The sequence below is a fragment of the Drosophila miranda genome, chromosome 2 (assembly GCF_003369915.1).
Source record: "Drosophila miranda strain MSH22 chromosome 2, D.miranda_PacBio2.1, whole genome shotgun sequence".
Classification (NCBI taxonomy): domain Eukaryota; kingdom Metazoa; phylum Arthropoda; class Insecta; order Diptera; family Drosophilidae; genus Drosophila; species Drosophila miranda.
This window is the reverse complement of record NC_046675.1, coordinates 25,711,204-25,738,856: the sequence shown is the minus strand read 5'-3', so window position 1 is coordinate 25,738,856 and position 27,653 is coordinate 25,711,204. Positions and strand designations below refer to the sequence as shown.

At 42.3% G+C, this 27,653-nt stretch overlaps 2 protein-coding genes across 19 annotated transcripts in view; both read right to left on the bottom strand.

The window, feature by feature from the left end:
• LOC108155971 (low-density lipoprotein receptor) overlaps positions 1-3,619 on the bottom strand; it is a 36,780-nt gene extending 33,161 nt beyond the window's left edge. For all 8 annotated transcript variants that reach the window (XR_004471768.1, XR_004471769.1, XR_004471770.1 and 5 more), the window contains exons 1-2: positions 3,403-3,619; positions 2,060-2,629 (exon numbers count right to left, since the gene is read on the bottom strand). Coding sequence is in view for 5 of the 8 variants with exons in the window: in XM_017287150.2 (XP_017142639.1) it covers positions 2,060-2,618 (559 nt within the window). In the remaining 3 variants the exon portion in view is untranslated. The remainder of the gene's footprint in view (positions 1-2,059; positions 2,630-3,402) is intronic.
• A 906-nt stretch (positions 3,620-4,525) lies between these two features.
• LOC108155972 (very low-density lipoprotein receptor) lies at positions 4,526-26,681 on the bottom strand. 11 transcript variants are annotated; one of them, XM_017287157.2, is made up of 13 exons: positions 25,795-26,680; positions 22,088-22,633; positions 17,160-17,300; positions 11,868-11,987; positions 11,637-11,753; positions 10,719-10,841; positions 10,092-10,318; positions 8,277-9,683; positions 8,015-8,213; positions 7,688-7,867; positions 5,574-5,707; positions 5,346-5,507; positions 4,526-5,227 (listed from the first exon to the last, which is right to left on the bottom strand). In XM_017287157.2, exons 1-13 carry the CDS (start codon positions 25,865-25,867, stop codon positions 5,195-5,197), a joined length of 3,462 nt encoding a protein of 1,153 aa, XP_017142646.2. In that variant the 5' UTR covers positions 25,868-26,680; the 3' UTR covers positions 4,526-5,194. The 11 variants fall into 11 exon arrangements, with proteins under 11 accessions (XP_017142646.2, XP_033244154.1, XP_033244156.1 ...); XM_033388263.1 differs by lacking the exon at positions 11,637-11,753 and having other exon boundaries at positions 25,795-26,681; XM_033388265.1 differs by lacking the exons at positions 11,637-11,753; positions 25,795-26,680 and adding an exon at positions 24,086-24,212.
• Positions 26,682-27,653: the final 972 nt, after the last annotated feature.

Here is a 27,653-nt window from a genome sequence, read left to right as displayed (position 1 = left end):
TATCCATCGATCAAAGCCTGTCTAACCAATCAATTGACACCTGAGCTCCAGTATTTTCCTAGCCTTTAGTGCAACTTTCCGGGATGTTCATCGCCTAGAGAACTACATCGAAAATGCATTTCGAGTTCGTTATCTTTGTGGCTGAGTCTATATATTGATTACGGAGGCTACGCTGAACACCACAAATCCCCGAGAGATAGTAGGACAAGTGTTATGAAATAGTCGATAGATGAACAAGATACAAACTTTTAAGCAAGCGTTTTTAACCTTTAAGCTTTGCTTTTTATCATGACCCAGCATTTACTCATTTACGTTTTTTAACTTTGACATTCGTGTTGGGCCAGACCATAATCGTTTATATGTATGTCTTCTTTTTTTTTGCCAAGTTGAAGGTTTTGTTTTAACTTTTTGAAAACCTAAATAATTAAGTCTTTCGTTTTGTGATTCCCCTACGTACAACACATCTGTTTTTCAAGTTTTATGCAAAGTATTTCCTTATTTTGTTGATTAATCTGAAGTTTCGATTATTTACCATCGATTCTTTTGCTTGGTGACCTCATAATTGCATATCTTCCATTAATCTTGAGTTTCTATTCCTTCAAGAACTATTTCCTTAAGAAAAATCAATTGAAGTAGTTTGATTTTCTTGGATTCATTTCTGTGTCAACTATAAGAAGTATTAAAGTAGTTAACGCTACTTGAGGTTAACAATGGTTCCGTTTAGTAAAGTTTATAATCAAGTTATTCTTGTGAAGAAATATGACAACTAGTCAAAGTTCGAGTAGCGATTCTCGTGTAATTCAATTAATAGATCGCTAGCTAAGTCTTTACGGGAACGACTCTCTAGCTATCCTCGTACATATGTATATCATCTACACACAAGAAAACTCGATCTTTGATATCGATTCTTGGTTTGATTACCATACATTACTTCTTTTCTACCATACATTTCCTAAAAATGATTTATCATTTTATACACATGTGGGTGTCGCATACTCGTCCCACTGTGCCAAGCCACGAAACTCCAAGAAAGCGAGCGGGCAAGCAAGCAGACACTTGTTGCTCTTTTTTCTGCATTCGCTTATGTTCTCATCTCTCTGTTCCTCTCCCTCTCTCTCTCTCTCTCTCTCTATGTTGGTTTTTACAAGAGCCGCCGGAGTTGGAGTCTTCAAGTGGCGCTCGCCCGCTCCATTCGCTGCATGAAACGAAGCCGGCCGGTATAAAGCATAAAACGGAATAATTACAAAAGCAGAAAGAACCCGCAGAAAGAGCGGATCGATGGAAAAGGCAAGAGCAGAGGAAAGTAAAAGGCTGCTGGATGGAAGCATGCAAAGAGAGAAGTTGGGGAGTTGGAAGCTGGAGCTAAAAGAGCCAGAGTCTGGACATCGTATGATTTTGTGGAATGTCTGTAGCAGCAACAACAGGGAAATGGCAGTGGAGTAGTTGACTGGCACCGCCAGACGCCTTGCCTTTCGGTTCGCCGCAAAATTCACATGAATAAATAAAAACTTGAGCCGCCTCAACCGAGGAGAGACGGCTCTCTGATTCTCGGAGCTCGGAGTCGGGGAGTTGGAGTCGGAGTCGAGAGGTGGAGTCAAGACACGAGGCCGGTGGCATGATCAACTGAAACACGAGAGTCAGCGGCGGCGGCAACAACAATAAACACACTTTTGGGGTACCCATGCACTTGGAGAAAAGAAGATCAGATAAAGCCAAGAATAAAGGGAGAGACATTTTTCACTAATTAAGATTATAAACGGTACAAGGGAGGGAGAAAGAGAGTGTGAGAGTTTTTACCTAAACAGATCATTGAATTAGCTCTATAATCAGAACGAATGATATGGCATACAACACATTTGAATATATTTTTAAGGAATAATAAAAAAATTTAACGCACACTCCGGATAATGATCAGCTAACTAGCAGAAAAAAAATATAGCAGTATAATAAACTTCCTTAAGCTTTCCTCCACTTTTCACCTTTTCTTTTCAATAATACAATCCATAGGCGCATATCAACTCACTCTTAACCCTAATTAGTAATAACAATCCATACTCACATATATCCAATGGGGTTCCAATTTTCCCGGAAACATTTAGAAACTTGAACGGATTTCCATTGAATACCGAATTGAAAGAGTTGCCAAAATTGGTCATTCCAATACCGGGACTCAGACTGTTTGCTGCCGCTGGGGCCAAGTGCTTTAGTCGATCCAGTGGTGGCCCCAATGTGCTGGAGCGCCTAATCTTCTCCAGGAGCGCCGATCCGCTTAGATTCTGCATTATCTCGCTGGGACTGGGTGTGGAGGCTGTAGCCTGGGCGGCGTTCATGGCGGCGGCATTGCAGAACTTACTGATGCTCAAAATGCAGGTGATGGAGAGCAGGTGGAACGAGGAGGTGAAGCTGAAGCTGATCAGCTGTTGGACCCAGCTCTGGTAGTTGGTGCTTCTGCTGAAGAAGAACGCACTGGTCGCGGCCTTGGTGGTAACCGCCGGCGGCGACGGCTCATGACATGTGTGGGTGTTTTTGCAGGCAGTATCACCATTCTCATTATCATTTGCGAATGTTTCTTCAGTTTGAAAGCGTTCTGTATAATTGGGAAGGCAAACTGTGGCCATCTCTATTTTAACTGTAAAAATATATACAAATTCAGGTCAAACACACTTTTTACACAAATTTCCTATTTCCTCCCTATCTGTACGGATACGAGTATTATGAAATAATATGTTCTCGAAAAATGCGAAACGTTTGCCAAAAAATGTCCACAAGAGGGAAAGATAGAGAGAGAGAGAGAGACAGAGAGAGGAGGAGAGAAACCCACAGAATGTGTTCGCAAAATGTATCGAAAAAGAGAGTGCGAAGCAAACGCACGATAAACATGCCAAAAAAGCCACGACTAAAAAAAGAAACATCATACGATGTTGGAAATAACAGGCATAAGAGAAACATACATAAAACACAAAGCATTTTCACTGGGGAATTGTGCAAACTAAAGGGCGACGACTTGGTTTCGATGGACCGAGGGTTGTTCAAGTAGAACGGGCCAAGGGTTAAGCTCCCCGCCTGTCCCTCACTATCTCTATCTCTCTTTTGGGCCGTGTCATGCTGTTGTGGGTCTTTTAAAAAAATATGAATCAAATAGTTTCAGCCAAATAATTTTCGTTTATCAGCTTATCAACGTTGTAGGCGATGATAGCTCCTCAGGTGGTTAAGCTCTTAAGCGGTCATGTGAAGCCAGCCGCTTAAAAGTGGGGCTCTTTAATTCATAACTTTCTCGAAAACTGTTCTCTTTGTTTTTTGGCAAATGTTTTCCCTCATGTGCTATGGAAATTTATGTCGCTATGCATTCGGATATGTTCACATGATGGATTGACGTAACAGGCGGTTAAAATTGATTCGTACATTATCTTTAAATTAACACTTTTGACTGGGAGGTGCACAATGTGGAATTGGTTTTTATTTTGACTCTGTTTTCAATCAAAATTTATTCGTTATTTGCTTTTGGCCTAAACTTAATTCGCGTACGAAAATGTGTACGACAGAGCGATTAACCGTTAAATAATATGCGATACAGTGGAAAAGACGACAGTGCGGCACGCCCGACAAAAAACGACTAGAAAACTGAGAGAATATCGAGGCCGTTCCAACCTCGGAATGAATGTGCTCGGTCGTCGCAGAGTAATTGGCCCCACTGTGCATCGTGACAAACCGACGATCGCCACGCGTCCAAGCCGAACGAACCGAACACACCTGAGCGGTGTGATAAAGAGACAGTGAGAGAGAGAGAGAGCACGCACAGAGAAGGCGAAGGCGTAGAGCACGTACTGAATCTAAGAGAACGGCAAACCAAATATGCTACCTCAAGAGTGGGATACCCCCAATCAATAGTCATGATAGGCCATGCTTAAGAGAAAAGTCGCCAAGCGGTAGCCAAAGAGAGCGGTACACAACACAGCTGACATTGAAATGTATGGTATTGGTGATGGCAGCGAGCAGGTGGTTCTTGTAAAGGTTTCTCTTAATGATACAATTTCTCTCTTCACGCAACATCCATCAATTGGGTGAAAAATTTGTATGTTACGCTTTGAGGTGTGTTCTACTACTCAATTTGTCGGTCTAGTCAATTACCGCGATGGGCAATTTGTAAAATTATAAGAATAAATTTTTTGTTGGCGTAGGTCAGAGACCCGCGTCCACGGGGCCTTGATATAGCCACTAATTGATTGGATGTTAAGTAAGAATTTAGTATAAATTTAATTGTCAATATCGTAGTTCTATGGTCTGAGGTCTGACCTACCTCAAGTTCATTTGTTTGGTTCAACTTTGTGCTCAAGATATTTGTTCTTATTTGTATAGAGATCGTTCACATAGTAGTCCATAAAGATCTCAAATAGATCCTAATGAAATCCTTTTTCTCGGTAAGTCTTTTAGTGGAAATTCACTGATTTGGATAAATCAGAACCTACAATATTCCCCAGAAGCCTCAGCTGAAAGATAAACCCCTCCGCGAAAAGAGAAACACCAATTTTATACTACACATAAGTATGTCTGAGTTTATTATGTATCATCTTGTATCTTTTAGTGGGGGAAACATATACATATATATGTATTCTGTATGTACACTTAACAAATACAGTTAACAAAAGGTTAATACGTAAATAGTAATAATAGTGATAATAAAACGATTCTGCTCATCGAACACACAGAAATATAATTTCTCAACGCGCTCTAATAGTACTAGATCATGATCACTACGACCACAATCGTCATATGTATATATATATTTATATATATAGTAATATTAATTGGTTTGCTTCTTTTAAAAATAATGCACACTTACAGCTATATACAGTTTGGAACTATTTATGTAATTTATAATTATCAATTAGATTTCTTATTAAACATCTCAATTTGTGTTTTATTTAGACTGTGTGTGTGTGTGTGTTTTGCTCTTGTGATAGAACTCTGCGACGTAGTATTTCTGTACAGCATCCTCTTAGGATACGCCTCCCTCCAAGTGACCCGCCGTGTCCTTGCCGTGCCTTAAAATGTTAAAATAATTAATTTACACAATACACAGAGTTGCTCAGTCTTCAGGCGTGTGTCTTCTGCGGGTCCGCTACTTATTCTCGTGTCTGCTTTGGTCGTATCTTAAAAACCAACCAAACGAAGGAAAAATCTATCATTCTCCGTTCTAATACGAGGATATGCCTATAACGGGTGAGTACTATAAGGAATAGATAAAAATAAACAAATTAAAAAAGGAATAATTTTGAAATAGGAATAACAATTCTATATTTTTAGATCTATGTTGTAGTAGAACAAAATTAAAGGATAGCACGTACCTCCTCATCCATGACACTGGTATGATCGTAGATGCGCGCTGGCAAATTCTTTCGCAAACTGAAATGATCCTCTGTGGTCGTGGTCTTTCGGTAAATAGGATTCTCAAAGTTCATCGAGTTGATGCGTCGCTTGCTGCAGTAGCGATAGCCAATGAGCAGGAGCTGTCAATGCACCAAAAATTGCCATTAAAAGTCCCTCCATCAAGGACTCTTTCCGCCTGGACTTACCACTGATAGCAGGACTGCAAAGCCACTGAGACTGGCGATGACCACCAGCGCTATGAAGCCCGAATCCGGTTGCGGACTGGGAGCTGTGGTCTTTTCGATTTGTGTTTGGTTTTTCACTGGACGCTGGTCGGCAACTGTGGATGCAGATGTTTGAATTTTTAATTATAAATTGTAAGAAAATAAACAGAGAAAATGAAGCCATAAACCGAAAACATAAACATATCAAGAAGCTTTAAGAGTAGGTAAATTATAGGTACGTTTTATTTTGTACATTTTTGGAAGATACATATGTGCTATTATATAGTGCCGTACTATATTATTTCAGCGGCTTTGCACCAACCCACCACAATGACAAGGCTTAAATGCCCCTTCACCTTCGGCAATGATAAACAAAAAAGAAAAAGGGAATGGATAAGAGCTAAAGGAAAACGGAAATCATTGCAATAAAAGAGCAGAATGAAAGAGGGAATCAACATCAAAATCCAAGCGGCTTTCGGGCCAAGTCTCCCTCTCAGAGATCCAAAAGAATTTTCAATCAAATCGTTCAAAGTGCGCATTTAGGCGCAAATAAACACTTAAACGCTCTCGCGCCTTTGATGGCGCAAACTTTTATGGGGCGGGATGAGGCTGAGACCGATTTAGATTGAGACCGAGACCGAGAATGGGAATGGAAATGGCAATGGCAGTGGCAGTGCCAATGCCAGGGAATGGAGAGAAAGACAGCAGCGTAATGACATCGTTAACGCGACGCATTTAATGGGATTTTGTCAGCCATTCGGACGGAGCAGGAGGCAGCTTCTAGCCCTAGCCGCGCTTAAATCAAGTCGAAACAGTAAAAGTTATCAACATTAAGTTGAAGTTCTCTTTAAGGCCCAGACCTCACCACCCTACACCCATCCACCAATATTAACCTCATACTTTGCGGTTAGGTATTGTGTGGTGTCTGGTGGTGGTCGGTGGTTCGGTAGGTGGGGTGGGTGATTGGATGCTGGGCTTATGACGGGGTTCTCTGTTGCAGGTTTCAATTGCATCGTTGGCCCATTGGCTGCCTACTTGCGGTGAGGGCTGTGCTCCGATGCAAGCGGCCCTCTTCTCGGATGGCGTTTATGAAACTGTCAAGGATGGGGGGGTTGCTCTCTCCCTCTGATGATGATTAATGTGGGCCATGACAAAGCAAATGTAGTTGGTTGCACCCCGAGACGGGGGAGCGGGTGCGTTTCCTGGCCAGAAAGAGATTTTGAGTGCGACTGCTGGGTAGCATTTTGATTAATACGCTTGCAATAAATCTGAATCTCACGAAAGTGTTTATAAACCGTCAAAGAGACATAACCAGTGAGAGAGGAGAAGAGGGCCACTGACTGACGGACTGAGAGAGAGATGTTGAACTTATAAATTGAGAGGAAGTAACAGGGATGTCAACCCATAACACTATCAAAGTTTCCTCTCCCTTTGAGGCAAATTAATCAAAATTTCCTGTGACAACATTTCTGATGAAGTTTTCCTCTGCGTTATTTCGAATTTTCAACTGGAACGAACATAGATGGTTGAGGGATAGTCACATAAAGATGGATATATTTCCCAAATTTGCCTGGAGTGAATATTTGAATATGAAGCTGAAAGAGCATATGCGGGGAAGGCAAGAGGAAGTGAAACGATTTTGGGATTACGAGAATACATTTGGAAAGAAAGACTAATTTTTGTAAGCAAAACCAAGAGAGTTTCAGATGTACGAGGCAATTCCACAGACAATTAACCAACACTAAATAGAGTTGCCAGATATTCCAACAATTTCCACAGGACAGTTGCTAAGATTGCTCCTTTTATATGATTACTAATTTCACACAACAAAACACAAAACAGACAAACATAAAAAGCGAAATTTACAGACAATTTTGAAACCATTTCGGATGAAAGGTGGAAAAACCCGAAACAGAGTATCCGTTCTAGGTTTCCATGATTAATTTGAATTGAAAAAACCAAAAATGGTATGCTACCGTACTTTCGTTATGAAGACAAAAGACACAAATGTACAAAGATGGACACATATTGAAGAGATGCCACAGAATGGGGGACGGGACACACATACAGAGCACACATAGAGTTGCCAGGCATACCGGGTATTCCGTGCCCCGCAGGTGGAAGCTTGGTGCTTAGCCTGAGCTCATCGTTAACCTCGATTCGCACATCCGTCGCCTGTCTGTCAGTAAACCTCGGTGGCAATCGCCGTGCCGAAGTTTTCGTTTTCGGTTTGGTTTTTAGGGCTCGTGGGGGCTTGGTAACGACCACATAAAGGGCTGCCATGCAGGAGCAAATCATGCAAGTCAGATCGCGTTGCGGTTAGGATTGGGGATCGGGTTAGTAGGCATAAAATAAAAAGTTAATCCATTAGCATGCAGATAGTCAAAATCCAAGGCAATGCAGGGAGCGCCTGGTCTACTTACGATCCTCGACACACATGAGGCCGTCGGCCATCAGCTTGAGGCCCGTGGGGCAGGCGCAAGAGATGCGCGGACTGCGCTCGTTGATCCTTGGGGCGGGCAGGCAGAGGTGGGAGCAGTGGCCATTCACGGACTGGCAGTGGTTGATGCCATCGGGCTGTCGATACGGATGGTACACATGGATCACCATGGGATGTTGTAACTGTGGAGGATAATAGGGTGATGAAGGGGAGCTGGGGGGGAACGATAGATAGATGGCGCATACCATGTGAACCGCTGTGATGGGCTCCACGCCCTCGCCCGTGAACTTGTTGGCCTTGAAGACGGTCTGCTTGTCCCAGTCGGTCCAGTAGATGTAGTCCTCGAAGGTGGAGATGGAGAATGGATGCCGCAGGTACTCGGTAGAGTAGAGGATCTGGCGCCGCTGGGAGCCATCGTAGTTGGCCGACGAGATGACGTTCAGCTTGCCGTCCACCCAGTAGATGCGCTTGCGCACCAGGTCCAGGGTGATGCCGTTGGGCCACTTGACGTCGTAGCTGATGATGGTGGTGCGGTGGGAGCCGTCCATGCCGGCGCGCTCGATGCGCGGAGAGGCGCCCCAGTCGGACCAGTACATCCAGCCCTCGATGGGGTCGAGGGCGATGGAGCGCGGTATGTCCAGCGCGTCCTCGATGAGCACCTTGCCCATGTTGCCGTCGAAGTTGGTCAGCTCGATGGTGCACTTGTGCGTGTCCGTGTAGTACACGTGGTTGTAGATCCAGTCCACTGCCAGTCCGTCGGAGGTCACCGAAGACTGCTTCAGCACCACGGTCTTCTCGTTGCCCTCGTCGATGGGCGCCTTGTAGATGCTCTGCGTCGTCACATCGCTCCAGAAGATCATCCCCGTGCGGAACACAAAGTCCAGGGCCGTGGCCGACTTGGTGCTGTTCACGATCGACGTCATCTCCATGTGGTCCAGGGCGATCTTTCGGATATCGTGACGCCGCGCCAGCAGCAGAGAGGCGTGGCCCTCGCCAGCCTTGCAACGCGTGTGGTTGCGCGGGTCCCGCATGTATCCCGCCTCGCATTCGCACTTGAATCCTCCGATCTCGTTGATGCACAGCTGGGAGCAGGTGCCCGGGTTCTCGCACTCGTCGATGTCCACACAGGTCCGCTTATCCCCGGATAATTTGTATCCCTCGTGGCACTCGCATCGATGACCCACAGCCAGGTCCACACAGTGGTGCATGCAGCCCCCGTTCTTGGAGGCGCATTCATTCACGCCGCACTTGCCAGCCGGCTCGTCCTCGCCGTCGGGGCAGTCCTTCCGCTTGTCACAGACCCTGCTCAGGGCGATGCACTGACCCCCACCGCAGTTGAATTCGTTCGTGGCATTGCAGGCGCCCTTCGTGGTGCCCAAGCTCAGGCTGCAGTCCTTCTCGTCGCTGCCGTCGGCACAATCCTTGTCGCCATTGCAGGTGAGGTGTCCGGCGATGCAGCTGCGATCCCCGCACTGGAACTGGTCCGGGCGACAGGTCACGTTCTTGCAGTTGGCCGTGTGCTCGTCGTCGCCATCGGGGCAGTCCCGGTCGCCGTCGCAGAGCCAGCTGTGGTGCAAGCAGGTGATGCGATCCTTGCACTGGTACTCGTGGGCCAGGCAGGGGGTTGTCGTCTTGGTCACATTGGCGCAGGACTAAGGGGCAGGAGACGAAGAGACAGAGTTAGGGCAAAGTTTTGTTTGTGGTTTCGGTTTCCTTGGGGGCAAGTTTGGGGAAACTTTTCGTTGCACACAAAATGATGTCCCAGCTTGAGTCCTGATTGGTCCTGTTCCCCCGTCCTGGGTCTAAGCTGCCGCCCAAACGAGTCATGCAAAAATGCAATTTTATGCGTGCCATGCGTTGACAACAAAAGCTGCCAAAGCTGCTTTGGTCCCTGAGTTATGCCCAACTTGGTCGTAATTTATGTGGCTTACAATCCCATCCCATCCACAGAAAAAAAACCGGGCGGAATGTGGCAGAAAAACCCATGAAAGGCACGGGGGAGGAACTTTTTTGTGGCAGCGCACGAAATGTAAATTTATGGGAAAGTATTATTCACTCACCCGCTCATCGGAGGCATCCGAGCAGTCCGGATCCCCGTCGCACACCCACCGCTTGGCGATGCATGCCCCATTGGTGCACGTGTGCTCGGCCACAGCATCGCAGGGCACCACCGGACATTCCCGCTCGTCGGAACCATCGCCGCAGTCGTCGTCGTGATCGCATACCCATCGCTTCTGGATGCACCGCCCATTGCCGCAGGTGAACTCGTCGGAGCGGCAGGTTTGGTCTAAGGAATTCACAAAATTTCAGCAAAAATGTTTGAAGGCAAAAAGGAGTTGCAACAAATGACAGACAAGCCAAGAGGCAAATGAAGTGTGCTGGAGTCGATAGTCAGGAATGAAGTTTATGGTTTATGAGAAAAGTATGAGAATAGAGTTAAGTTTTGAGGGTAAAGATGGAAAAGACGGGGTTAGTATGGGAGGATTGCAGGTTGAAATAAAGTTAAAAGTTGTTAAAGTCACGTGCAGAATGCAAGGGAAAGTAAATAAATATTGAATAAATATAATCTTTTTCTCTCAAATAAACTAAAATCTAACATAAAGAAATTTTATTTAATCTTTCCAAATCAGAGAAAACCAAAATGCCAAATGATTGGCACATGTTCAAAGAAGAGAGATTATCCTTACTGCAGTTGTGCTCATCGGAGCCATCGCTGCAGTCCTTGCTTTGGTCACACATCCAGGCCAAAGGGACACACTGCCCCTCGCCGTTCTTGCAGGCGTATTCATCCGGCGAACAGGTGCGTGCCTCTATGGTGATGCAATTGTGGCATTCAAGGAGAACGGAAATATGTAGAGAAAGATATACGAGATTGAGAGCCAAAACTTGTCTGTGAATGTTTTCCCTCTATACCATTCGATTATCATTATTATTCCATCAGTACTCCATCTAAATCTTTCCCTTATTTCCCTGTAGGTATGCAAATGCATTCAAAATAATTAAAGCCGTAGCTGTTGCTAAAGCTATTCCAACAGTCCTGGGAATCATTGATGGGGAGGAATAGCATCTCCTTCTACACTATCCTACCCCTACCGTTTATAGTTTTCCTTTAAGCCGTGAGAGCAGAAGGGCCATGGGGGCCAAAGTTGTGTTCCTGTGCTGGATGTGCACTTGTGTGCTGCTGTGTGTTCGTGGATTAAGTGAATTTTATGCGCCATTGCCAGGCGGCAGCCAGAGTCAACGCGAGCGCCAGGGCACACGCGTCGTATACTTGTTGTTGTCAAGGGCTTCATGAATGAGTACACAATGCACACCCGCACACATAAGCAGGGAATGTTTGAGCATACACTTACATAAACATATATGTAGGTACTATATACATGCGTACACACGGGAAACTCTCACTCTCAATGACTTGATTAAACCTCTAAGGATGAGGCACGAGTAGAGGACATTGTTGCGAGAATTATGCAAACGCCACTCCATTAAGAGTGCGTATGAGTTATGCGGCAAGTTGGTTAGTGAAAGCGATTACACATACAGTATGAAAGAGGGGGGGCAATAGACATGTACACATATATATAGAAGAATACTGATTCGCTTACTGCAGTGCGCCTCATCGGACTTGTCGCGGCAATCGCTGTTGCCGTCACAGAGCCAGCCGCGCGGAATGCACTGTTCGACTGTCTGGCATTTGAACTCGTTGTTGGGACAGGCATTCACTAAACACACATACAATAATAAGTACAATCGATTCGATGGTTAGACGGTCTTTTTCGCACCACGCGAATCGCGAATCGCGCTGGGATTCGCTGGTGGGATTTATGGCTACTTACTGCACAGTGCTGTGGCCTCATCGGATCCATCGGCACAGTCGTTCTCCTGGTCGCAGCGCCATTTATTCGGTATGCAATTGCCATTCGTGCAACGGAATTGGTCCGCGGAGCAGGTGGCCTCTGGAAAGAGCAACGAAAAGTGTGTTAAATCGAGCATTGAAAGGGGCTGTCTGGCTTGGAGCCCGTATCAGAAACAAAAGCTAACACACAAAAGGAAACAGCGGGCCTTCTGCCAAATGTGTGCATGGGTGTTTGTGATTATGACAACACCCACCGCCCACATCTATGTATGGTATATATACACATTTATTTACACGCACTTGAGCACGTGCTGAGAAAAGAAAACATATCCAAATAAAAGCCAACAAAAAAGGAAGAGCCATATGCTCGAAAAAACGACTAAAGGATACCGCTTTTCCTTCTATGATTTAATATTAAAGAGTACTCGTACCAGGAACCCACTCTCCCTTCTAACCCGCTAGCACCCTGTATCAAAAAGGAGCGCTGCATGCGTTCCCCCAATGGCTTTTTCAATGCCACTCCATGGGGCAACCAAAAAATGTGTCATTTTTTAGCCACACAGATACATATATGCGTATATCTGTACCTCTTTTGTGTGTAATGGGATTACAAGCAGGATTTTGGCAAGCGCTGACTTGTTGCTATGGAATCTCTTATGTTTCCCACACGATTTTTGGACGCAATCCCATTGCATACTTTTCGCCGTTGCCTGGAAACTACTCTTTGGAGCCAATTAGGAAATTTATTTGTATTAAATTTTTGGTAACAACTTTCCCGGGCACTGCTTGTGCTCTAGCCGCTTTGCACAAATTCCCGAGGCGGTTTTGTGTCAGGGATTTTACTGTTTACTGCCTCTATAAAAGGAAATTTCCACCATTTTGGTGGTAAGTGATCGGAGCATGCCTTGTGGCCTGTGGAAACGGCTCTCTTGATTATGCAAATCATGGCCAAAGCGCCAAATGGAAAGGCCAATATATGTATATACGAGTACGTATACATTTTAATCAATTTTTATGCCGGGCAGGCAGGCGGGCAGGCGCAATACTTGCCATATCAATAACATTTTATATGATTACTTTTCTAAAGTTTTTATGGATGGACAGCATCACCGCCACCCGCTTGCTATACGGACGTGGGCATTGTATAGGAAAACTTGCGCCAAAACAAAACTTTGATGTTAGCCAATATTTGTTAAAATAAAAAACGAAGGAACATCAACAAAAAAAGCAAATATAAATACCCCCACCCCCGCCCACCGACAATTCAGTGAACAATAAAAAATTGGCCACATGTGTGACCCAAACAAGCGAAAATGAAATAAAATAATATAAAATAAAACGAAATAAAAGGAAAAGCAGAGGAGAAACATTTTTTTGTTCCTCCACATTTGGTTCAATGATTGTCGATTCGATTTTATATTTTGCTGCTTTTTTGTGTTTTTTGTCCGGTCTGCTAATATGTGACATTATTTTTGGAGAGAATTGTGCTCCCGGCGGACAAATTGGGGGAGTCTGTGTCGTGGATGTATGTCGCCTCAGTCTCAGCAATTAAAAACCAAATTACAGCGCTTTTTGTATCATGGAAAAGTTTCATTGATTGCATTTATGCAGTACTCCCAGTATACCAAAAAAAAAGTATGAAAATTCCACACTGTCATGCAGTATTTTGCAGCATAATTTATATTTTTAACTAAGTTTAAACGGCTTTTCAGTTGATTAAAAAACTTTGGCCTTTGGCTGGTGATGTTTCCCGTGTACCGAGTATATGCCCCTCGCTCTCCTTCCGTCCTGGCAATTTGTATGCAAATGTTAAGCGGCACTGGCAAAAATATTCTGTTGCATCGCTTGCTGGTAGCTGGGACGCTGCCACAGACAGAAGTGCAGCACAGATAGACTGCAGGGAAGATTTTTGTAAATCCAGATGATTGGGATTCTGGCATGTTTAATTTAAGTTAAAAGGTGTCGAAAACTTTCCGACCCGATAATAGTTAAAAGTTGTAGACGAAACTTCCAACCGAAACTTGTTCAACCGAGGATTCTTTTGTGCTTAGAGTTTGCTTCGAGAGGGATGGATGCTACGAAGATGATATAGGGACTTGACAGTCGGCACAGTACTTGAAAAGGAAGTAAAAGCCCTTTCAGAATGCAGTCCTTGATGAAATGTTAAAGAAGGGCAAGTGAGAAGTGAAGGAAGTATTTGAAGTTCAATTAGAGAACTACTACAAACTCTACAGAATAGTTTTTAATGAATTTCTAATTGATTAATATTAAAAATATCGAAATATAGTGCACATATTTTCAAAACTCATAAAAACAAGTCATAAAACAGCTCAAAGAAATATAAACCATAAAGAATAAATTAGCTATGATATTAAAATACTGCCAGCATCATAGATTCAAACTATATTTGTGGTACGAATCAAGTAAAAAACACTGTTATGCCCTTTCTTAAATCATTACCATAAACCATTGACATCATTCAATAGTTTTTCTTTTTACGGATTTTATTACACAATTTTTTTTAGATTTTGCAGTCTTAAGCAACTGAAATGTTAATAATTATATCCGCTACAATAATACAATAATGGTACAATGCTCTCGAGCCACAAACAAAATTTAAATAATAGAAACTATTCTATTTACCATTTTCAATAACTACAGCGCCAAAACTGTGGCTCTGTTGATGCAGCAAACTGGTCACGAAGAGCAAACACCAAATGTGTCCCATTTTGTTTGGTCAACGGCGAATGATTTCGCGACTTTTGCGAGGACTTTCGGTAGTTTTTTGGGGGGGGAGAAGATTAAGCGATGAGTATTAGATTTGTATTAGATTCGGGATTATCACTCATTTCCAGGAAGAGAAGCAAGAACTCCCCTCCTGAGGGAGGGTTTTTCCGTTTCCATCATAGAAGCGGACACATCAATTGCCGTGACATATTCGAGAGGTTCAGCCAACTTGCACAAATTGATTGCATAATTTCCGCAAACAAAAAGTGGAGCCCCCAAGGAGAACACTTTCAAGTTCATAACGGACTGAAGACCGCAGACAGACAGGACGGACAGGATGGTGGCAGGAGACGGAGTCGGAGTCGGAGGACAGGACGGACGAAATATACAAGTTGTAAATATGACATTTCAGACCACAACATAACTTTTGCGGGCGAGGAAATTGAGGAAACTCATTTAATGTTCAACTGAATGATAAATGGTAAGTGCCTGTCTGTCCAGTCACCGATTGACTTGGCGGATAAGACTCGTCCCAGACGGCGTGAGGGACAACAGAAAACAGAAAACGAAACAGAGACTTCCTTGGGAGCTTTCCCCCGCCACGTGGGCCCAAAGGACACTCTCGTGCTATGCTGCTGGCATTTTGTCAAAGATAAAACGAATCTTGGCTCGCTCGGAAAGACGTGGGGCTGCACACAGTCTGATTAGCCTTTAATGTTTTCACGCAATTTGTTTATTCATCGCTTCTTTCCATCTTTTGGTTTATTTGGTTTAAATCACACACTTGGCACACTTTCGATGGCTTACATTTCACACGTTCTTTGTGGGTCTTCGGTTTGTCGTTTTCCCTTCTATATATATTCCCCCTCTTGACACACGAATCGCGCTAACTGTTCGCACTGACACCACGCGTTTGGTTGAGAAGTCCGCCGCCAACTGAGTGTTTGGTGGCAGAGAGGCAATCCTTAAAAACATTTCCACCCAAAGTTGTTTGCAGCCTCTGCAGCCAACCCCACCCCCAACGGGCGCTCGAACTCGAGCCCGCATCCCGTCTCGACTGAAAGCTCGTTCGTTGCGAGTCGAGTGCAACATCCACGAGTCAAAAATCGAGTGGGATGCTGTGTGCCGGAGTATGTGAGTGAGTGAGTGAGTGAGTGAGTGAGTGAGTGAGTGAGTGTGAATAGAGCGAGTGTCTCAGAGTTTTGCTGTGAGCGTGAAATCAGAGTACGAGTAAGTCATGCCTACGATGGTAGGAGTAGGGCATGATCTGAAGGTAAAGCCCAAGAAAGAGAATTTCTTTGTCATCCACAATTCTGAAGATATTATTTATCGTATTTGCTGTCCAAAATATAGGACGTCTTACCAAATAAGGATATATTTGTTTAAAAATTACAAATTATTTTGCATTATTTTTGTTCATAATTTATAAATTTTAGACTTCGTTAAAAATCGACTCTACCGTTAAGGTTCAGCCTTTGTACTCCCTTTTATTCGCAAAAATAAATCAATTTTAGATTTCAAATGGGTTTCCCAAACTTATGAATACTTAATGCCACAAATGATGATTATTCCACCATCATAATCCCTGCCACAAATATCAATTTCCCCCAGAAACACCATGCAGAAAATGACTGTAAGCGAACCCTCATTGGGAAGTCCCCCAAGTTCAGCATCAAATTGTATTCCCACCCAAACAATCGGGGAGTAATGGAGAATTGGGGGGGGGGGGCTCATTATCAATTTCACTTCATTGGAATGCATTTTCTTTCAGCCAGAAATTACATAAAGAAAATTGCGCTATGCGCAACGAGAATCCAAAAATGGATGCACTTGTTCCGATTGCTCGCTTTTTGGTGTCTGGCACAAGTTGTGTGATAAAGCAGACGACCTCCCTATAGTTTCCTTTTATGAGCGGCCCGGCGACGCAAAAGTCTCGTGCGACGCAAATGATAAAGCGGCAGACAAGCGGCAAAAAAGATTGCTGATGCAACAACGTTGCATGCCACAGTCAGCTAAACGCCAACTGCGCTGCAATTTAGAGAAGCGAGAGAGAGACGGACACACAGAGGGACAGGCCAGTCCAGCCATAGCCATGGCATAGTTTTTGGTCAGCAGCCAGCGACAATTTCAGTGCGTAAATGTTGCAAACTCGTTTCGGTTTTCATTTCAGTTTCAGCTTCTGTTTCTGTTTCTGTTTCAGGTTTGATTCGAACAAAAGGAAAACGCAACGAATGCAGCGCTTGCACTCTGACCATTATCTCGGACGCCACTGTGACTGCTTTATTACAGCGGCGGCCTGAAAGTATGCTATGGAAAAGGGGCACGGGTGACCATAAAACATCCACTATGCAGACTCTTAGTTCGTGCAATACGAACCGATTTCCTGTATAAATTTCCCATAAGCGAACGGACACATCATCCAAGATTGATGTTAATGAAACCTAATGGTCTCTCATCGCTTATTCATTCTGATGAAGATATATCGACTTTCCTACTTTTCCACCATATACTCTACTCTCGGAAAAAAGATGAATATTCGACTCACCCAAAAACTTGCATTCGGTGACCTGTTCATCGCTGTGATCCTTGCAGTCGGCGTCGCCATCGCACACGAATCGAATGGGAATGCAATCCCCGTTCCGGCACTGGAACTGCTTCTCATCGCACTTGGCCTCCAGAGCTTGTCCTGCGAAAAGAGAGCCACACACAGATTGAGATTGAGATGGATAAGTAAACAGATAATTTAAGCTAATTATAAACAATTCCGGGGGTTGTTTAGAAGCTTAGAAAAGTTTTCTCATTAAAGATAAAAAATAATAATAACAAAAGCTCAAATTGATTAGGGGCTAAAAAACTTCAAAACAATCAGCAACAGACAGATACCCACAGAAACGCAGAAGCAGCAAACAGATACAGATACGAGTGTGTGTGAGTGCGAGTGTGTGTGTGCATGTGTATGTGTGAGTGTGACGAGTAATTTGCATACTAAACGATAAACAAGAGGCAAGAGGATGTGGCAGTGCCTTTTAATCAACAGAAAAAGCCTGAAACTTTTGGAATATCTCCCCCAGTCACAGTCACAGGCCCCTCCCTCCATCCCACAATGCCCTTGAAAATATGCAATACAAATATTTGAAACGAAACAAGCCATCACACGCACACACACTGGAACACGCTCACTTGCACGCACACGAACAGAGGGAACGAACCCAGAATGTCAACAGTCTTAGGGACCTAATAGAAAATGTGACAGGCATTCAAAAAAAAGGGAAAAAAAAATGAAATAAAGAAAAGCAAGTAATAGATTGCCAATGAACAAACAGAGAGACAAAGAGAGCGATAATGTGTGGCATAGAGCGAGGGGGATAGACCCATTTTGAAAAGGGTTTTGGGTCCTGGGTCCTGCAGCTGACAGCAGCTTTGAGGCACCGTTCCACCATGCTCTTGCATATTTGATTAGCTCAATATTTTCCCATACGAATATATGTATGTATATACTTGCTAATTGTTGTAATTGAAGTTCGCAACCAACAACAAATCGAGGATGGAGCACTCCCTCCTCCAATTGCCAGGCCTTGTCAATCAATAAGGTCAAATCAATTCAATTCTCTGTGTGGGTTCTCATGTCACCGCGTTGGCTGCCCTGGAAATTGTTTTCAATTATGCATCATGACAGTAAACAAAATGGCGAATTATAATTCAGGCATACGTATACGTTACAGCTATACACACGTACGCACATCTAGTCGTACATTAGCCCCATATGCCATATTCATGCTCAACATATGGATCCCATATGACGTCAAGCGGCGAAGGGACCGAAATGAATGAGTTTCTCTTTGTCTTATTCGAGAAATGGGCGAATGAATAAGTCAGAGCATATGCATATGAATATTATTGACGAAGATTTCACAAAGAGTTTCGAAGTAACACAAACTAAGGCTAAATGGTACTTAATTTATTTTATTGGTTTATTTGATCCAAAATTCAATATTTATGGATCATCCAAAGAAAAAACAACAAACAAAGGAGCAGGAGGAACGTTCTGCAGGTAATTATCCAGGGGCTAGGCGGGGCAAGAGGGTTATCTCTCTTACAAAAGGAAACACAAAGGAAAAAACCGCGGAAATATCTGAACTTGAAAAAAATCGTGGTTGCAGGTTATACCTGCAGGTAGAAAAGACTCCAAAATATGTCCAGAGAGAGTGCCACACGACGGGCATCATCGTTGAACTGAGAGCTCTTAAGCCAGGGGAAGGATAGATCAATCTATCGGACGGCTATAGCTATAACTTATAGCCTATAAGTTTAAACTCATAAACGGGGAGAGAGCAAAATATAGTAGATCTTTACTAGGTAGCATTGCATAAATAGCATTCCCACGGAGTAGATTAGCAGAAAAGGGTGAATTTTCATGTCTGGTTTCTTGCTTTTTTTTCTTGAAAGCCTTAATTAAATGTTTACTTGTTGCAAATCAAATAAGTTCAGGCAACTTAATTGAACGAGTGATTCAAGTAGTTATTGCTCTCAGAGTTTCCGTACTTAGCCGGGACACACCCCATCTAGTAACAGAGACAGAACCTGTTCAATATCAACATCCATGGCCACCAATTTGTCTGCCAGAAACTTCGAAACTCCCGTAGACCCCGTTTTACGTCTCGCACTAGGTCTACGTCTGCGAATATTAAATCGAAAATAAAACTATTTAGCATATCTAATGATTTTTATAATCGTCAAGTCAAAAACAAGTTCACATCGCAATCCGGTTGGCTTAACCCACTAAAACACAAATTTCGATGCGAGTTATCATCCGATTTGCTAAGCATTATCATTGATCATGTGTGGCAGGTCTGTCGTCTCAGGGCCAGACCAATCTAATAATAAACATACTCGTAATTGCGTGAATAGTTGGAGCATAAATCGAAAAGAATGTCTATACGTAGAACTCCCAGTGATAAGCACTCAAAACAATCAATTTCACAATCGGATTTAGCAAATTAATGCTAATTTCTATTCCAACGAAAGCGATGGCGATAAGCCCGCACCTCAAGATCAAGGTTAATGAATTGTGATTATTATTTGATAATTGTATGAATATAATGGTTTATAACATGTGATTCCTGTGGGGGGCTTGTGTCTATGCACTATGCATTGTATGATGCCTATCCCCCTTAAATGTGGAATCAATCAAAACATGTTTACTCTAAGCAAACAAAACAATTAAACTGCAACAACATCCCATGGTTTATATAAGGAAAACACCACACGCCCACTATTAATTGTTGTTATTATACTATGTAGTTTAATTGTTGCTTTTGTTTGTGTTTTGTTTTTGGTTCTAGCGCAAACTAGTTTTATTTGCCAGAGAGAAATCAGTTGGCACTGCGAATAAATTAAATGAACAGAATGAATGGGGCGGCAAAATCAAATTCCATCTCTCTTAAACGACCTTGCCACATCACATATACCCGTACGAGCAGATACTCTTACTGACAGCATCTCTCAGAGAATATCCACTCAAATAAAATATAAATCAGAAGCGAACGATTGAGAGGCGGAGAGATGGATGATAGGCAGCTATAATGGGAAAATCGCTCATCGTAAATCTGTATAGAAATAGGGGGCCCGACTCTGTCTTTTCAAAGTTTTCATAGATCGAAAATGTGGCTAAGTTTAACCACAAAACGCAGAAGTATGGCCAGAAGACGCCAGAGATCTTCTCTACTACGTCAATTCATTGAAGCGCCAACTGAAAGATCTCTGAACTGCGCCGTGTTTTCTTTTTGTTTTGGGGGTGTGGGAAAGCGTGGGAGTGGAATGGTGGATATACATAGGAGGTATGTTATATGTGTCAACAATCTTATTTACTTTGGACAAAGTCCAATAGACCCAGGTGCAAAGTACAAAATTGCAATTGAATTTCTCTTCGTTTTTTAACGCTCGATTAAATGCTTTTTCTTGATTTAGATTGATGAAAATTCTAGAAAATATTTCAATTAATTTCCTTGTAATTGATGAACGTGTTTACAAGACTTAATTTATTTAAATTAAATATACTCGATTTTCTTTGAAACTGTATGTTTATTATGCAAAAAGTTAAGAAACCAATGACTCCCATTCCTCGCGCAATCTGCTTCTCACAGAGTAGCTTAGCTCTACAAATACATATTGCGAAAATTATTCTACAATGTCTTATGCATATGACAAGCAACCTACTTTTTATTTAAATATATATTCTTCTTCCTGAATTCTTTTCAAGCAAAACCAAGATTTCCCTTTCCAGGAACTTAATTTTTTTTTTTCTAATTAAGATAGTAGTTCAACATTTTTCCCTGTAATTATTCAGTGATAATCAAAACAATTATTTTTAAATTCAAATGCGCAATATTCAATATCACGCAATTTTTGGAACGCCCTTGGGGAATGTTTTGGGACTCGAAACTTAATCGGTAAATCCCTTAAAATTGCATAAAAAGAAATCATAAAATGAGCAATCAAACTTTTCCACTGATAAGATAATCCCTACAGTAGCAAATCCCTGTGAGCCAACGCAAGATTTATGATTGGAAACGCCCCGATTGGAAGTGCCACACGACGTCATAGATAGCCGCGACGCGCGGTTTCCCTATCATTCGTAATGGGAAAACGTGGTCGAAATGAACGCGGAAGTTAATTAACAATTTTGGTCTGCACTGGCCCCACGGTAACCGGTGTCGTTCGTGCAACAAGTGGCAAGCAGCCGGCCGGTGTAATGCGCTTTGCATCTGCAGCTTTATCTGTATCTGTATCTCTTCAACTGAAAGTCATTCCAATTGAATTTATTGTGCTTCGAATAAGAATACCCTGCCAAAGCGAATGTGATAAGAGTTGAATGAACTCTGTCTATAATCTTCATTGATAAAAGCTGTCAACGATTATGTCTGCAATTTAGTCTGTGATATCGCAGAATAGTTACACATAACGTATGGGGTTCAATAGATAATACCCGATAATACAGTATCTAAACTATCCCAATCGATTCTATTTTGTTCATTATTCTTCCGAAGCAAAGTTATATCTGTATATTCCTTTTGAGTCATCCAATAAGGATCAAAGCTCTAAAGATCTGTTCTACTACATTTATGTGGCATTCATACTTCTCTTTCTTCTTCGATCATAAGGTCCTATGACATCCAGAATATGGATAAAACTGGGTAAAAATGGGTATTATAATCTACCAAAATTCATTCAACTATCTTACCAGAGTGTTTAATCTTAATTTTATATATTTTATAAATAGATTTATTACGTTCTTTCTTTTCTTTGCTCGCTATCTAGGGTATCTAGACCTCGATTCCCCTGAAATCTCTCTCGTAACTTTGTTTGTGGTTTAAAATTAGCACAAGGCAAAGCTAAAAACAAACTTCACACTTTTCTCCTTTTTCTTTTTCATTTTCTATTCGTTTTGCATCGTTCTTTTGAAATCATTCTCACCTATGCCGAGGGGCGTGCCAATCTTTCCAGATACATTCAGAAATTTGAAGCTCATGTTGATGAAGGTCTTGCCATCGAGCAGTCTGCTCAATGAGCCGCCACCTTCAGGAGTCAGCAATTGTTGGTGTGTTGTGGCTGCTGCTGCTGTTGCTGTTGCTGTTGCTGCCGCTGTTGTTGTTGCTGTTGGCCCTCCTGCTACTGCTGCAGTTGTGGGTGTGGGCGTGGCAGTGCAACATTTGCCCAGGCCGAGCATTAACGTTAGCAGCAGCAGATTGAAGTTTGCGCAGGCGCAACGGAACAGCTGTTCTGCCCGTCTCTTGCTGTTGCTATTGTTGTAGAGCTTGTTGCTGTTGCTGTTGTTGATGAGTGTTGTAGTTGTTGGTTTTTTTCTTGTAGCTTTGGTATCACTTGTAGTGCCCATAGAGCGTAACCCTATGGCCATGGTATGATGTTTAAATTGTTTAACGTTTTCCTCTGCTTTTTCTTTAGTATTTCTTTTCAGTTTTGTTGCACTCTTTTTTCTCAGTTTTCCATTAGGTCTTTGCACTGTTAGGAGAGGGGGAAATGGTGGTAAGACTTGACCCTGGCAATTAGATTATCTAAGCAGGAAGCTTTGGATCTTCAGAAAATATTATCTAATCACAGAAATGGCCAGAAGACACAGCACCCGCCTTAAAAATAAACGCTAAAATCTCTGTGAAAACATTCGAAACAACGTTTGCCAAAAATCCCATCCCTCCCCGGCTACGGCTACGGCTACGACTCTTTCTCTTTCCTTCGATGTCGCGTTCCGCTCTCTTTTCATTTCTTAAGATGACCGCCGCTCGAACACACGCACTCACTCTCAAAATATTCACAAAAACAAAACCCAACCAGACAGAGGCAAGCAAGCAAACTGGTTAAAAATCGTACGACACCGAAACACGAAGACAAAAACGAGACGCCGCCAAAAACAGAAACAAGTAAGAACGTCGAAGTCGATATTTCGACTATAAGATACCCGTTAATCAGACCTACACACGAGTGCCTACTTGTCGCGCACTGATTAGGAAATTATCTGGGAGTATGTAGTATATTAAATACATTGGCCAAATATTTAAAACTCTTGCAATTTGTATGGCTTCAAATATATTCAATATGAGCGGAATACATTACTAACGATAAGTCGGTAATTATTAACAGATCCATGAATAAATATATCTATATGTAGAAGCTTAATATCATAAAAAAAAACAATTGGAATCTTGAATCCTGTTTTCTTCACGTTATAAAAATAGTACATAATAAACAGATAAGAGAAAAACTCAATATACCCCTCGCACTCCGCGAGTGTACGGGATATAAAACCCGAAAAACTGTGAACGAGTGAAGAATTAAGCAAAAATATCGGAAAACAACAAAAGCTACCAAAAATAACAGCGAGAGAGTGAGAGGCCCAACGAAATGAGCGACGCGAAAAAGCAAGAAGCGGTGGAGAAAGACGAGGAAGAGAACACCAAACAACAACAACAACATCGCAGATCTGTTGACGTTGACAATTATAAAAGTAAATTGAAACTTGAAAAGCAAAACGGCATAGGGGTTTGTTGAAAGGGATGGGTTGTGGCTCCAGCCCCCTTTCAATCACTCGATCGCGCACAGTAATTAATTAAATATTGTTGACGTATGTATGTATGTATGTAGGTCCAATATTTTGCATGGCACGCGTCTGCCAGCAATTCCGATAAATACAAATCAAATGCTCTTATCAGTCGACTGTAATTTTTTGTATTCCTTTTTTGTTTTTGCGATACATAGTATTTCAAAGTGTCTGCGAATGTGCGGCACGTGCTGAAAGGCAGTTTTTTTTCCGCTATATTTATACTCTATTTCCGTTTTTTTTGCGATGTTCTTTGAATTATATTCGATTGGGGGATTTCTTTGGAATACATAGTATTTTCGAAGTGTCTGCGAATATGCGGCACGTTCTGAAAGGCGGATTTTTACCGCTATATTTACACTATATTTTCGGTTTCTTTGCGATCTTCTTTGAATTATATTCGACTGGGGGATTTTTTTTGAAAAAAAACCGCCAGCACAATACTCGGTGTCCACAACGTGCCGTTGTCAACTGAAGTCGTGTCGAGAATCTGCCTGCAATTTTAAGCGATTTGTCAACGATTTCGATCCTATACGATCCGATTTGATCGCGCGGTCGCCGCATCGCTTCGCGACTGGTCTCTGTGGCTAAGAGAGAGAAGAGAGCTTGTCTTTCTTTTTGATTTTGCTTTGTTTTTTCGCGTTTGCCTTTGCTTTTGCGCTACTACCTCAAGGTGGTCTTATCACACACCTCATGAGAATATACGACCAGCCAGAAACTAGCCCGAAGAGAGCGAGAGCGAGAGAGAGAGGGATCGCGCACCACGTGCCTCTCTTGCTCCGAAACGATGCTGCTTCTGCTTGCTCTTGATGTTTCTGCAGGTATATTTTTCAACTGCTCTTAAGTGCTCGAGGGAAACCTGTTGATCAATGATCAATGAAGTGAGTGTTGTCGCGTTGCTTGTGAATGGATTATTCAACCTGTGGCTATCGTCGAAAGATCGAAGCAATCTATGATCTATGTATATACATATGTATGTGCATATATGACAGGTTAATGATTTTGGTACATACATATTGTGAATGGCTTAGGCTATCAATATTTTTACAGATTTTAGATTAAGATTACCGAAAAAATAAACTTTTTTTTTTGTATTTAAATGATTTTCAATGAAAAGTCATTGTCAATAAGAACATATTCATCCAGTTCTTCCTTTGAAATCGGTGCCGATCACTAATAAATACATACGTTTCTAACAGCGTCGCTTAATGATTAATTTTTTTGGCATTATTTCGCTGTATTTTTTTTCGGCACGTCAAAAAACCTGGTGAACTGGGAAAAATATCGTCCGTATAAGCTATACCGTCGGTCCGTATAAGCTATATATCGTCGGTTTGTCACTAAAAGCGGAGACGTACTAAGCGAAGGCCCTTTCATAAAAGTTTTTATGGGGACCAACCAAGTCATCGAATTTTCGTCGCTATGACCGGACGGACGCTATAAGCAGAGTCGTTATAGCCGGACTCTACTATATAGGGCTTATTTAATGGAGTTAAAATTGGGAGTAGTTCCACAGTTTGGGCTTATTTAATAAGTATGTATTGATTGGTTGTAGATAGTAAAATAATGATTGAATAATTCACATTGGCTGAATAATTTTCCTGGAACTACGGGTAGTAATTACATCAAATTGAAGCTCTTATGGAACTTTAATTAGGCCTTCATTATGAAAAATTGTCGTTACATTGCATAGACAAACCCACTTCAAGATCTTCAATAGCTTTCTCTATTGTTTGCGGAGAAACAAAGGGAACCTTAAAGTGGAAAGTTGTTCAGTTTTGATATTGGACGGATGTTTGCGAATATTTGCGATAGTGTTCAACATTGATAGTTTTAAGACTTCATTAGTGAACCCATTTGTATCCCCATATATAGTGCAACAAAATCTGATCGATGAGATTTGCAGAACTTAATGTTTAAAAGATCTCTTACAGGAATTGCGTTATGTGGATAAAATAATCAATGACGGACGATGAGAAAAACAGCAAAATGTTAACTTTTTTATATGAAAAATAGGACTGATCAATGAAAGTATTCAGTATCCGGATCTGTAAACTATCGTACCAACCTTGACAACAGGACAACGCCCATAAGAACACAATTAGTAGGGATTTTAGTACACGGAGATCACTTTGCAGCATGGTTATTCCCGGAAAAAACCGATCGTGCAACGCCTTGTACTATAGCTAAATATATCTTTCAGACTTTATCTAGAGATCGCGACTTCCTTTTTGCGTTACCAGCGGCCTCTGACGTGTTATCAGTGCGCAAAAAAGATATATTTTTCTATTAATTAAGCCGGACAAAGCGGACAGCCGGACGTGCGATAATCGTACGACAATTGTGCTGCCATATATACTCGAGTATAGTATATATGTATAAGCTATATCCAGGTGTTCTTGGGTAGCAGGTGGTATTTTGACGACCCGGAGCTATTAACGGTGCTATGCCCAGCAGCGACCGACGCGAACTGAAATGGAATCCGAATCGGAATCGGAATCGGGCAGCTCATTAGCATTGAATGTTGCGTGGCTTTCCATCAAACTACAGGTGTGAGAGTGTATTGCGAGCGATTGAAATGTGAAATTCGAAATTGAATTGATTTGATTTTGAGTTGAATTTTGAATGACGTCGATAGGTGGCGGTTGGCTGATAAGAGTCGGACAGGTTTTGGCCGGAACTGGAACTGAAAACTGCAGCCATCGAAACAAAGGAGTTCAATTCTGAAAACCATCAAAGTAATCATCACAACAGTCGTCTCAATCGTCAGCAGCATCCCTCCCAATCATCATTATTTCCATTGTCATCATCTGCATTTGTCATCCGCTTCGGTCGTTTCGGGCCACTTGAAATGGGACATAATTTATGATTTACGCGTGTAAATCATTTTTCAAGCACCACCCCCAGCCAGGTTGCGAGTGATACTTGCTCGTGACAGTTCCCAGCACTTCCCCCCCGTACCCCCTTTGTTTAGTTTACAATCTGCGGCCGTTTCTAATTGCAGGCGTTCGAAATGGCAGGCAAATCGCGCGCCTAATCAAGCACTCCACTTGACGCTGCATTTTATCGCTTTTGGGCCCCGGACCACGAGTCGTGTGTTCAAGTTCCGTCGAGTGCGAATCGCTGGAGAGGAATGCACGGTCTTTTGTGTCTTTGGCAGGCGTGAAGGGTATGGCTCCGGTCTGCGGATCTATCGACTGGTCCGATTGATAGATAGCCCTTTGCACAAATACAGATAATGAGCGGATACCCTAATCTACGAGTAGGTATTTTTGGAGTACTACTCGCATATGGGATTTCAGAAAGAGTTGACGGATGAGTTGGTAAAAGTTCTTGGAAATGGAATCTTAATAGTTAAGGGACAAGAAACACCTAAGCTCCAAGTTCTTTTTGTGGTAATCAATATATGAAAATCTATTGATATTTCTAAGCATTTTGGATAGTATACCCTATGCCCGACTCAATTATTTGATGGGGATAGTTCCAACAATCCTGACCTTTTCGTAGTCTGTCAAACGGGAAATGCAGAGATCGATACAGCCTTGATCCACAAGTGGCTGGTCGACATGAGGTCGGAAACCATCTTGTTCCAAGTGCCTGTTACGTATACCCCTACCTATTCATTATACCCTTCAATTCTACGAATTCAAGGCGTAACAACGCAATATGGAATTACATGACTAAAGTGACAAATGATTTGGAAAGGTCTGTTCTGTAATGTTTGTATTGATTCCACAATAAGTATCAGTCTCTTCCAGGTCTGGTTTGGTCTGGATCGACTGTTTGTGTAACTGCTTGAGCTATATATAGATTTGTTCTAGGTCAGTTTAAAGATCTCTAGTTTTATTTTTTATTTTTTAATAGCACTCATTGATTATTTTGTTATATGCATGTAATGTTTATTCCTTTTAATAGTGTTTCGTTTAT